Genomic DNA, 12,132 nt, shown 5'->3' with positions numbered 1-12,132 from the left:
ACTCAGCTCCAATCAAACAACTACGAATTTTTAAATAAACAAGCAGAAGAAATAGCACAATTTACTTTATTCAGATCCAATTTTCTATTATAATTCGCATCTATAAAATTTCCCTATTTACCATACCTCGAGGTTTCCTATAATGTATTAAAGACAGAGGCTTTCATCGTACAACTTGCTGATCGCAACGCAAAGTAAAAGGCGATGAGCAATTATAACTGCTATACTTATTATCGCAACTTAAGATGTAATTGTTGGGTTGCGTTGACGAAACTCTTCTGAATAAGGACCAGAGAGACAACGAAGGATTTTCCCCCCTTTTTAAAGATCTGAGATTTGTAAGCACTTTCATTCCCTTCCATATTATATGGGAGCATGGTGGCTTAATGGTAGCACGCTTATTTCTGATTGGGATCAGAAAGTGTATAAATTTTGGTGCAATGGAAGGAACAAGGATCCCACGGATAAAGAAATTTCGGATGTTTCTTTTGTACTGTTTGTTAAATGACCCTCGAACGTGACTGATTGCTATGTGATTGTCTATCGGAAGCTCTGTCTCGATTCCTAAACATCGCTTCACACACTGGCTATCAGTTGTAGAAAACTTTCCTAAACGCGCGCATAAATACAATACTTTCCTTCTGATTCTGGGTGAGCCAGTGCTACGTCACTGTAAGCTTAGATTGGCCACGCCTTTACACCCTCAGAATTAACTTATTGGTGCCCTTAGATACGCTACTATTTTCCCACATTTTCGAGATCTGCAATTCAACACAGCAGCACTTCTGGCTGGCAACTAAATTTAAAAGATTAATGGAATCAATCTTATCAAGACGATTTTAACACTTGCTAGCCTATAATTAAAGTATACCGACATTTCACAATACAACTACTTTCTAAGAAAATTAATATTGTATTGTTGCTGAAACTAGCTTTTTTAAATAAAAAAAACATACATGCGCACTTTTATTTTAAATTTTGGTGTAATTAACTAAAGTCTATTATGATTTCTTACCTGTCGACTCTGTTTCTAACTCCTTTTCTTCTTTATCTTCGGGATAAATATCTTCTTCTGTGATCACTCCAATATCAACAACTTCGTGTTCAACTGATGCCTCTCTCTTAGGCTTTTTCGCCATTCTCTCTTGCAGTTCTTGGAGTCTAAGGCGTTCTTTCTCAGCCTCATCATCCGTTGTACTTTCTTCCGATACATCACTTTCGGAATCGGAACTCCTTCTATCTGTAGCAGCCGGTGCCTCTTCTTCTTGCTTTTCTTCTTCCTCCTCAACCTCTTCTTCAACTTCCTCTTCCTCAACCTGTGGTTCTTCTATCACTATTTTCAACTCTTTCAGTTTCGCCTCACGCTCTTCTGTTTGACGAATCCATTCTTCATTCGTGTAAGTATTCAAGTCTAAAAGCAACATATGAAACAAATGTTAATCTATGTTTGTTACTACACGTGAAAACTCTTATTTTTACCTAATATGTACATAAATCTGTTCAAGTGTTCATTAAATTTTATATACTAACAAAATAAAATAATTATAAAGCTTTTAGTATCAAAGGTAGTTAAATTATTTTGGTTTCTAATATATTAATAATAAAGTATTTCATAATAGATTATATCTGTTTTGGACCTAAAATGCTCGTAGTTAAGGATTATTACCCGTGTAGCATTTCCCAAATTACTGGTACTTAACTTAAAATGATAAAATTGATAGTTGAAGGCAAACCTGAATATTCAAGGTATTGATTTAACAGTACAGAGAAAATTTTACTAATTGAGTACTAATTTTCTAATCTCTTACAGCGTATAACATGGAACAGTATAAATGGCATAGTATTATTTACTGTAAAAAAAAAAACGTGTTACCAAGAAAATGTACCTCAAAGTTGATTAAAAAATATGTATGTATATTATCATAGGAATGTAACATGTTGAATGTATCAATTATTTTTGTTCGGGTTCAACGTCCCTTTTCCACATGGAAGCTATATAAGATATTGACCTCTAGATTTTGTGTGGGATTTGAACCACGTGATGTCCATGATCTATAGGGGATCAAACTTGGATCTTTCCCACAAAAGATAAGAATACCAACCACTTAGCCACGAGCATGTTCTTAGATATGTCAAGTTTTTAATATCAAATCCTTTAATTGAAATTTATAATTTATGATAAATATGTTCATGAATTAATATAAATAAAACACTTCTTACAGGGAACCCTATATAAACGTTTACCATTTTATTAACTTTTAACCTCTTAAATAATCATAACAACACATGCAACCAGTTGTTAATTCGGAGAATCATTTTATAGCAGAAGTTTTGCCTCAACCCTGCTGTAAACACAATTGAATCTATTCTATCGTATTTTGTGATTTTGCTGACGTGTGTCAGTGTGGAAAGTAAACTCCATTTTTATGGTTTCACGTAGCTCATTCCAGTATTCTTGGACAATTCCTACACACCCTATTCTTCAAGCAAAGAAAAGTCAATAACTAGGTTAGACAATGGACATAATAGATTCTTTGATTATGTGTTATCAAAATACACTACATGTTCAAAAGTATCTAAACGGCGTGACAAACATCTTGGCATTTGAAGGCGGCGCTCCAAGTTCCCTTTAAATGCTGCTAGCAAATGAGAGTCCAGCGGTATTGCTACGTTTATTTTGTACACATCCACGTCTATGCTCTGCCACCTGATCGCGCTGTAGTTCGTCTGCTTAGCCATAGCCACACCCCTTAGTACTCGGCAACCGCGTCAGAGCTTGCGTTTTATTCGTTTAGCTGAAATGTCAAGATGTTTGTCACAAGCTTTAGATGCTACCACTGAACTATGGTTCGCTACAACAGTTAATTTTGATCTCAAAGACACAGTAACGTCACCTAACGCGTGAAACACGGAGTAAGCTGTTTTTGATGTTATAGTGAGTGGAAATATGATCGGATATCAATCCAAAAGCAACCCAGCCAACTTTACATTTTGAACTCCATCGTCACCGTCAGCGTTGAAGCACAGGACTCATCAATCTCCATTGTTACCGAGAAATTACATAATGGCTCCTTAACTGATTGGTGAAAAGTGTGGAAACTACTTTCTATTAGTCTATAGTGATTTTTCTGGCGAACACAACAGTACGACGTACCGTTCCTTTTTAATTAAAACGGAATATTTCCTCTTCTCTCTTAAAAATGGGGTGACGAGAAGCTTTGAAAACACAAAATTATAAGTCATTCTTGTTTTCCTTTTCCTTTAAATTTCTTTCCAGAGAAAGAGTTGTGAATCTTTGTTGCTTCTTGAAGTCAAATAATTGTATTCAGGGATTAGAAATATTTGGCCCTTTTGTGTTTCTATTCATTATTAGGAAGAGGATTAAGTAAAAACATCCCCAGATTTTTTCGCAAATTTCATCCATTAATTTAGTAGAAGTTTGTAGAATATTCTGGTAGAATGATCAGTACTCTGAAGAATATTATGTGAAAAATGTACTGTATGTATGTTGTTATTGAAATTCAGTATTTGAGGAACTCTTGATGCCTTTCATAAACAAACAATAGCAGTTTACTTTCGCCCGTTTACCGAAAGAGAAAAAGCTAGATACCAATCACTAAGAAATATTGATTATCATTACGTTTATTCTATTATAAAATTAAGATGTAAGAATCAGACATTTTAAAAGCATCTTTATATACTTGTACGTAAGAGTTTTTAGTTACAAGACTGCAGTGATATGCTATTGGACATTGTTATTATCATTATTTATACCCTGAAAGGTATCCCATTTTTTTAACTATTATGAACCTAAGGTTCAGTGTACTAGAAACTTTATTTTTAGAAAAAAAAAGTTAGGGTAGAGCGGGGTAATTCGAATAGGCGGGGAATTTGAATAATGTTAAGCATTTTGCTAGCTGGAGTGGAAACGCGGCTGCCATGTTAGTGAACCTGTGGTGGATTTGTAGGGGGTGGTTTGCAGAAATCGCTCTCAGAAATACAAACTATTCCTTCGGTTCTGAAGGCTTACACTATTTTTTGTTTGCTGCAAGGTAAGTACAAATATGTCTATTTTTAGGTCGTTATAATTTTCAACGTTGTTTCCTTAAGCTTTCCTTATTACTAACTGGATAAAATGAAACCGCTCTGGATTATAATCGTATCAGTAGCCTGTGGGGCATTGATATACTGTACGCTGGCGTCAACTAATGAGCAGTTTTCATACCACGTTGTGAATGGCATATTCGTCGACTGCGGGGCAATTCGGATAATTCAAAGCGGGGCAATTTGAATACCAGTGGAATTAGAACTATAGGCGCGGAAAATGTAACGGTGATAGCATTCTGCAATGCCAAAGGGTCTTTTATACCTCCTGTAGTAATATTCAAAAACGTACGCAAAAATCCGGACTTTAAAAACCAAAATCTCACTCACAACCTCTGTTCTTAGAATTCTGCCAAAGTCATGACATTGAAATGCTTTACCTACCTCCACACACAACGCACGTATTACAACCACTCTATCGCTCTGATTTAAGGCCCTTAAAGCCAATTACCACCAAGAGGCAACTATCTGGATTCACCCAAACTCGAGCTCAGTGATTAATGAATCTCAGTTCTGCATTTTGTTCATTGAAGCCTGGAAGCGGACAGCTTCTGTTGGATTGGCAGTTATGGGTTTTCATGTACCGGTATATACTCCTTTAGTCCACAAGCTTTTGAAGAATGTCGATTCGCCCCTTCGGAAACATATTGCCTTGTTACACATTTTGAGGAGCAGTCTTCTCGGGAAGATCTTAACAACGCGCCTTCTTCTTCCGGTCATGTCTCTCAAAACTTTGTCCCAACGAAGCCTATAGATGAACCCATACAACAAGTGCTTCCCAGCCCAGAAAAAGTGTGTGTGCAGTAGAGACGTCGTATTACAGGAAAATCATGCCACTCAATTTCTCACAATATTCGGGTAATGAGAATAAAACAACTCCGAGGAAAGACACAAGCATCGGGTGTAACAAAATCCAAGGACACTACAAGAAAGAAGAGTGCTAATACAGAACCTGCCAAGAAAAAAAAATGAAAGCTCGAAAGAAACTGATATCCTCTACCCCTTCCAGTGAAGATGTAGGCCTAAGTCTAAAGATGGCTGCAAGCAATGTAAGTCAAACATGGAATTGCTGTTTTTGCCTTCTTAATTACTATTCAGAACGTTCTGCTAGAAAGGGAGACTGGGTTCTTGCTAGCGTTGTAAGATATGGTTACACGAAGTCTTTGTCGGTGCAGAAGGTCGAAAACAGTTTATCTGTTGTCGTTGTCGTTAAATACGAACGATGGAAGATGTATTAACCTATTACGGATCTTTGCCTTAGACAGTGTTCCTAACAGATTTCTTTAGTGTAAGCCTACATTCAAGAAAATAGCTACAGGTGATGCATATTTACAATTTATGTACTTCTTTTCATTCAAAATTAGCATATTTCAACTACCGTAGAATTCGCAATCTAACAATCAAGTAGTTTATACATAATTTCTACAAGACTTGCTTATTTTGTTGGTTATTCATATTACCCCACTCGTTATTCAAATTGCCCCTCGCATTTACGTTTTTCGAAACTTCGGCGGGGAAATTGAATACTCACATTTCACAATGATGTATCTCAGATATTATCTTAAGAAAAATTGTTAAGTAATAGTAAGGTTCAAAGTTTTTGTTCACAATTTTGTATTTGAATACCAATTACAGTTTCTGAGATATATGAGAAAATGTCTGAAATTATTCAAATTACCCCGCTGTACCCTATATGGACCGGGGATCGCAAATCAATAGTTTCTGAGTAATTTGCACATGTGTGATTTCTTCGAAATTTGCCGGCTAACGAGAGGTGCGCGAGGAAGTTTTACCCTGACTCACTTCAACATATCGTAGAGCGATGAAATATTACATGTGTAATCCTGCATACCGATGTAGGTCAGTGGTAATGTACAACTCGTAACTCTGCACAGTTGCTGTGTTATACGTCCGAAAGTGAAGTAAGGTGTAGTGGTCCAAAATCCATTACTGCATCTTAGAAAGCAGCGTGGCAACATCACAGAAGTACTTGTCTCTAGGAAATGACTGTTAAGTTGGAAAGAAGTGGAATGAAGATGGTGTACAGTCAAGAGAAAACGCGAATATGACGGATTTCATACCTAGGGTCGTGCATCTGTCTGGCCAACATACGAACAGTGAGCAGGTACGTTGTTTTCCAGGAGGTGGACATCTTCTGTCAGCATACCACGTTCTGGGATTTCACGGCATCGTATATCCTTGTAATTGTGGTACCCTTTGCCTGGAAAGCAAGTAGTAATACCCGATGCTGATCCCAGATAAAATGAACATCACTTTGGTTGCTCAGAGCTGAACACGGGCTTCCTTTGATGGTAGTTCGCTCGCACGCTGTATTAGTTTGACTGTCTTCTTCACTTCCACTAGGCGAAGGCAGAGGTGGTACCTTCTAGGAGGCCATGGACAGTTTCTTCCCAAATCCTAGACCCACCTAAAAGACCTATATTATCCCGGAGTTTTAGGTCTGAACTCTTCATTGAGTCATTCCCTTTTATAAATAAATGAATAAATAAGTAGCAATCGAATACATCGCTTAGTAACTCAAAACAAAAGTACGACCATTGCCGTAACAATAGCTATAATGGCAACCTAATGTTATAAGCTTTCTACTAAGGTAAAACTATAACCTTGGAAAGTCATAACAAAATAACACATTTAGCACTGTAGCACAAACAAAAACTTATGAAAAATAGAAACAGAACGTCACATTCTGACAAAAGTTGTTCGTCTCCTGGAAAACAACGCATCCGTTCACTGTGTGAATGTTGGCCAGACAGATGCACGACCCTGGGTATAAATCCGTCATATTCGTGTTTTCTCTTGACTGCACAACATCTTCATTCTACCGCTTCCCAACTATGTAGTCAGTTTCTGAGAGCAAATACTTCTGCGATGTTGTCAGGCTGCTTTCTAAGATGCAGTAATGGATTTTGGACCATTATACCTTACTTCACTTTCGGACGTATAACACAGCAACGGTGCAGAGTTACGAACTATACATTACCACATAACCTACATAGGTATATAGGATTACGCATGTAGAATTTCATCGCCTTTCGATGTTTGGAAGTAGGTTAGGGTGAAACTTTCACGCGCACCTCTCGTTAGCCGGTAAATTTCAAAGAAATCATGCATGTGCAAATTACTCAGAAACTACTGATTTGCGACCCTCGGTTCATACAGGTGAAAATGTTCCAAAGTACTTGTAAAATATCCCCTTGCAAGGAATGCATCGAATTACCAGTCGCCCTACCTATATCTATCTATCTATCTATCTATCTATCTATCTATCTCTATATATATATATCTATCTATCTATCTATCTATCTATCTATCTTATATATATATATATATATATATATATATATATAGATAGATAGATAGATAGATAGATAGATAGATAGATATAGATATATAGATATATATTCAGTTGCCCATAAGATAGCATAGAAGTAGGTTGAGGTAGTGGAAAAGAGGGACGAGGAAAGAATGGAAGCAGAGGGAGATGGAGGACATTTGAGAGTCACGAGATAATGAATTCAGATTGCAACAAGATGTTCTTTTTATCTTCATAACTGAGACATTTGCGGAGTGGGGAAGGAGGTTCAAAGTGGTGGTGGGTTAATACGTTGTATACACGACTCCAAAAGTGCATTACCACCTGCTATTCTCCTTTTCCTGCAATAGCAGGCAACCCAAAAAGCTCGGCGCTTTGGTTGGATGTGAATTCGAAAGGCGTTGGACCAAACCTCAATTTTGTAATAAATATACCAGTGTGGCAAACTGCAAATAAAAGAATAAAACAAATTGTTAAGAATGACAATTTTATTATCGTGACGGAATTAAATGACATCAAAAGTTACAAAATTAACTTACTTAAGCAGTTCAAACAAGATGAATGGCAAGAAAGAGATACCAGAGGAAAGCATTTCTCTACTCCCCCCAAACAAGAATCTCATAAAAAAGAAAAAGTTACATAATGTAAACGTTCAATATAAAAGCCCCACCCAAAATTTCTAAAGTTGACACCCGAAAGGCAAGAACAACTGAACCGAAGTAAATTAAATTCTGCACAGATATTGCAGACGTAAAATGGGGAAATAGGGTTTCGTAATTTCCTTAAAAAAACGGTTCGAGGGGCATGGACCCCTCGAAACATTTGATCACGAAATATCAAAATTGCTAGTAACAGTATGTCAGGTGTATGTAAAGGACATGAAGAATTGCAACATAACTTTACGTATGGACAATACACAAAAATTAACAAATACGTTTTTTAAAATTTTCTGCGGAAAAACGGTTTTAGGGGGCAAAACCTCCCACCCAAAATTTTGAAACTTAACGCCAGAGAGGCAAAAAGAAATGAGCCGATGGGTATGAAATTTTGCACACATATTTTAGACGTAAAATGAGGGAATAACTGTTTCGTAATTTCCTGAAAAAAAAAAACGGCTGGGTGAGGCACGGGCCCCTCCAAACCTTTGATCATGAAATATCAAAAGTGCTAGTAACAGTATGTCAGATGTATGTAAATGACATCAAGAATTGCAATATAACTTTGTGTATGGACAATACGAGAAAAATAAACGAATACGTGTTTTTTATGTTCTGCAAAAAAAGGGTTTTAGGGGGCAAAAGCCCCCACCCAAAATTGTGAATGTTGTTGATCGAAAGGCAAGAAGAAGTGAACCGAAGTGAATGAAATTGTGCACAGATACTGTAGATGTAAAATGAGGGAATACGGGTTTTGTATTTTCCTGGAAAAAACGGCTGGGTGGGGCACGGACCCTTCCAAACTTTTCGTCATGAAATATCAAAAGTGCTAGTAACAATGTGTCAGATGTGTGTAAAGGACACGAAGAATTGCGACATATCTTGGTGTACGGACAATACGCAAAAACTAAAGGAATACTTTTTTCTATTTTCTGCGGAAAAACGGTTTTAGGGAGCAATAGAACCCACACAAAATTTTCAAAGTTCGCGCCCGAAAGGTAAGAAGATGTAAACCGAAGTGAATGAAATTTTGCACAGATATTGTAAACATAAAATGACGGAATACAGGGTTCGTATTTCCTTGAAAAAAGGGTTGGGTGGGGCACGGACCTCTCCAAACCTTTGATCACGAAATATCAAAAGTTCTAGTAAGAGTATGTCAGATGTGTCTAGAGGACATGAAAAATTGCAACGAAACTTTGTCTATAAATAATAGTATAAAAATAAACGAATACGTTTTTTAATTTTCGGGGGAAAATGGTTTTTGTGGGCAAGAGCCCCCGTCCAAAATTTTGGAATTTGACCCAAAAGGCAAGAAGAAGTGGACCGAAGTGAATGAAATGTGCACAAATATTATATAGGTAAGACGAGAGAATACGTGTTTCGTATTTTCTTGAAAGAATAAAAAACTGTTGAATGGACCATGGCGTTGAGTAGCAAGAGGAGTGGACCGAAGCGAACAAAATTGTATGTATATATTGGATATGTAATATATGGCTTTCGTGTTTCACAATTGTCTTGTCTCCATCCGATTTTTTCAATTTGGCAGATCGAGTACAAGCAAAAACACTATAGCGTATTTTATAGTATTTTAGGAAGCAGCTTTAACGCTTACAAAGTTTTTGTGCATAAACAAGAACACGTATTGATTTATGTTCAGTTTGCTGTTGATCAGCCAAATTTGAAGCAAAACGGATAGAGGCACTTGAGAAACACGAAATGCCCTATTTTACATAGGGACTATATAATATCTACACACAATTTCACTTATTCAGTCCACTCCTTCCTGCGCTATTACGGCAATATTTACTTTTTTCGGATGGGAAATAGGCCCCAACATTGTTTCTCCGCAAATATTAAAACACGTTTAACTTATTGGTTTGCAAATTGTCCTTATACGAAGCTTCGTTGCTATTTTCCATATTCTTTACGAACTTCTGACGTATGCTTATTTGCACTTGTGATATTTCGTAATCAACGGTTCAAAAGGTTTGTGACTCACTCAACGGTTTTTAATAGGAAAATACGAAATCTAATTGTCTCATTTTACGTCTACAATATCTATGCACAATTTCATTCACTTCTGTTCACTTCTTGCCTTTTGGGCCCCAAATTTCAAAAAGTTTTGGAGGGGGCTTTTGCCCCCTAAAACCGCTTTTCCGCACAAAATAAAAAACATATTCGTTTATGTTTTGCGTATTGTCTCTACAAAATATATCGTTCAAATTCTTCATGTCCTTCAAGTACTCTGACATACTGTTATTAGCACTTTTGATATTTCACGATCTAAGTTTTGGAGGGGTCTGGGTCCCACCTATGCGTTTTTTCTTCTTCAGGAAAATAAAAAACTCGTATTCCCTCATTTTATGTCTACAATATCTGTGCAGAATTTCATTCACTTCGGATTACTTCCTCTGGCCTTTCGGGCCTCAACTTCCAAAATTTTGGGTGGTTGCGTTTGCCCCCTAAAACCGTATTTCCGTAGAAAATAAAAAAAAAACTTGTTTCGCCATATTTGTAGGCTCACTTTGATCCACTTGCGGTGACGCACAAAAAGTGAGAATAGGCGTACAAAATGGCTCAAAACTATGAAAAAACCATCCCGAAATTCGTTGGTTGCGGAACAAGTTAATGACGCCGGTGCTCACGGCATTTGACGCTGTCTCCTTATAAAAATTTATAGTCGTTTCACTATCGAGACGAGACGAGATGCACTAAAAGTACCCCTCGAGATGCACTAAAAGTACGAGACAAATTGCAACCCTGTCATGAGCACCACTAAAAGTATTCCACATTACTGTTTACATTTTTCATGGTTGCTCTTTGCAGTATAATGAGATCATGATTTCAAAACGAGTTAAAAAGAGCTGAACGAGGGAGCTATTTGTCAAACTTGGCTCGACACGAAACTCGGCATCAATTTATGGAGCTAAAAATAAACAGAACGTGTCCTTGCATTTTTTTAAATCTCTTTTATGAAAGGAAGGACTTTCTACATATGGGAAATTGGTAGTGGGTTGATTTGTAAAAAATAATCGAAAACGATCGATGTTAGTTGAGAAACAAATTGAGAAACACAATACAGTGCTTCGCATTATATATCCACTGCTTTCTCTTATAATAATTGCTGAAGCTTGTGTTTAGCGTTCAGAGCACAAGGAAATTAAATTGTGGGAAAAAGAGATATACAATTTGTACAGTAAGCTTAATTACATGGAAATTTTAAGTTTCGGTACGCTTAATTATATGAAAAATTTTATACTTTTTTCATTTACGTTGGTTTCCTTTACCTTGATTTTGGATTTCAAATTTTAATCCTTTTTCCACTGAAAAGTATCTATAATTCAAGAAGGTAATAATTATCAATGATAATTATAATAATTATCTATGTAATTGAATTCATTGTAATTTGGTCCATGAGAAACACTTTACCATTTCGTACTAGCTGTTATGCCCGTTCTTCGCACCGATCAGATAAAGTATCAATGTAAACAAACTGAACAACAGAAGAACAATTAAGAAACATTTCTAAAATTGGATATATTTTGTGTGAATATATACCCAACAACGTACATGTGTTTTCATTGGGAAGACCGATGGGGGCTGAATTTGAACGTAAATAGTATCGGGGATGTCATTATACATCTGAGAAATCCCGATAAATATGGATTCGACACTAACATCTGCCATTTTCTACTACTTTTACATATCCCGGTAAAAGCCCCTATGATCCTCTGGTTCCAATTTTGAAAAAATAGCACCTCTGGCCCGCAACCGATGGCGGCTGTATTTGAAAGTCAACGCCTGTGGGAGTATCGCCATTTATCTCAGCGACCGCGAAAAGTATGGATTTTACACTAATATCGGTCATTTTAGATTACTTTTACGTTTCAATATCCCTTCCCCTCAGTTGACCCCCAGCCCGCAGCCGAGTAGGGTGAATTTGGAAGTGAATGCGATCGGAGTTTCACCATTGATCTCAGCGAACGCGAAAACTATCAAATTGACACTCATTTCGGTCATTTACTACTACTTTTT

At 36.8% G+C, this 12,132-nt stretch overlaps 1 protein-coding gene across 4 annotated transcripts in view; it reads right to left on the bottom strand.

Moving 5' to 3' along the window:
- Window positions 1–12,132, bottom strand: part of LOC145662694 (dynein axonemal intermediate chain 7-like) — a 450,989-nt gene that overhangs the window by 297,372 nt on the left and 141,485 nt on the right. For all 4 annotated transcript variants that reach the window (XM_081728534.1, XM_081728535.1, XM_081728531.1 and 1 more), the window contains exon 8: window positions 1,016–1,411. In XM_081728534.1, coding sequence (XP_081584660.1) covers window positions 1,016–1,411 — 396 coding nt within the window. The remainder of the gene's footprint in view (window positions 1–1,015; window positions 1,412–12,132) is intronic.

This window comes from Thermobia domestica, chromosome 10, assembly GCF_964235325.1.
Source record: "Thermobia domestica chromosome 10, izTheDome1.hap1.1, whole genome shotgun sequence".
NCBI lineage: Eukaryota > Metazoa > Arthropoda > Insecta > Zygentoma > Lepismatidae > Thermobia > Thermobia domestica.
This window is presented reverse-complemented; position numbering and strand designations above follow the sequence as displayed.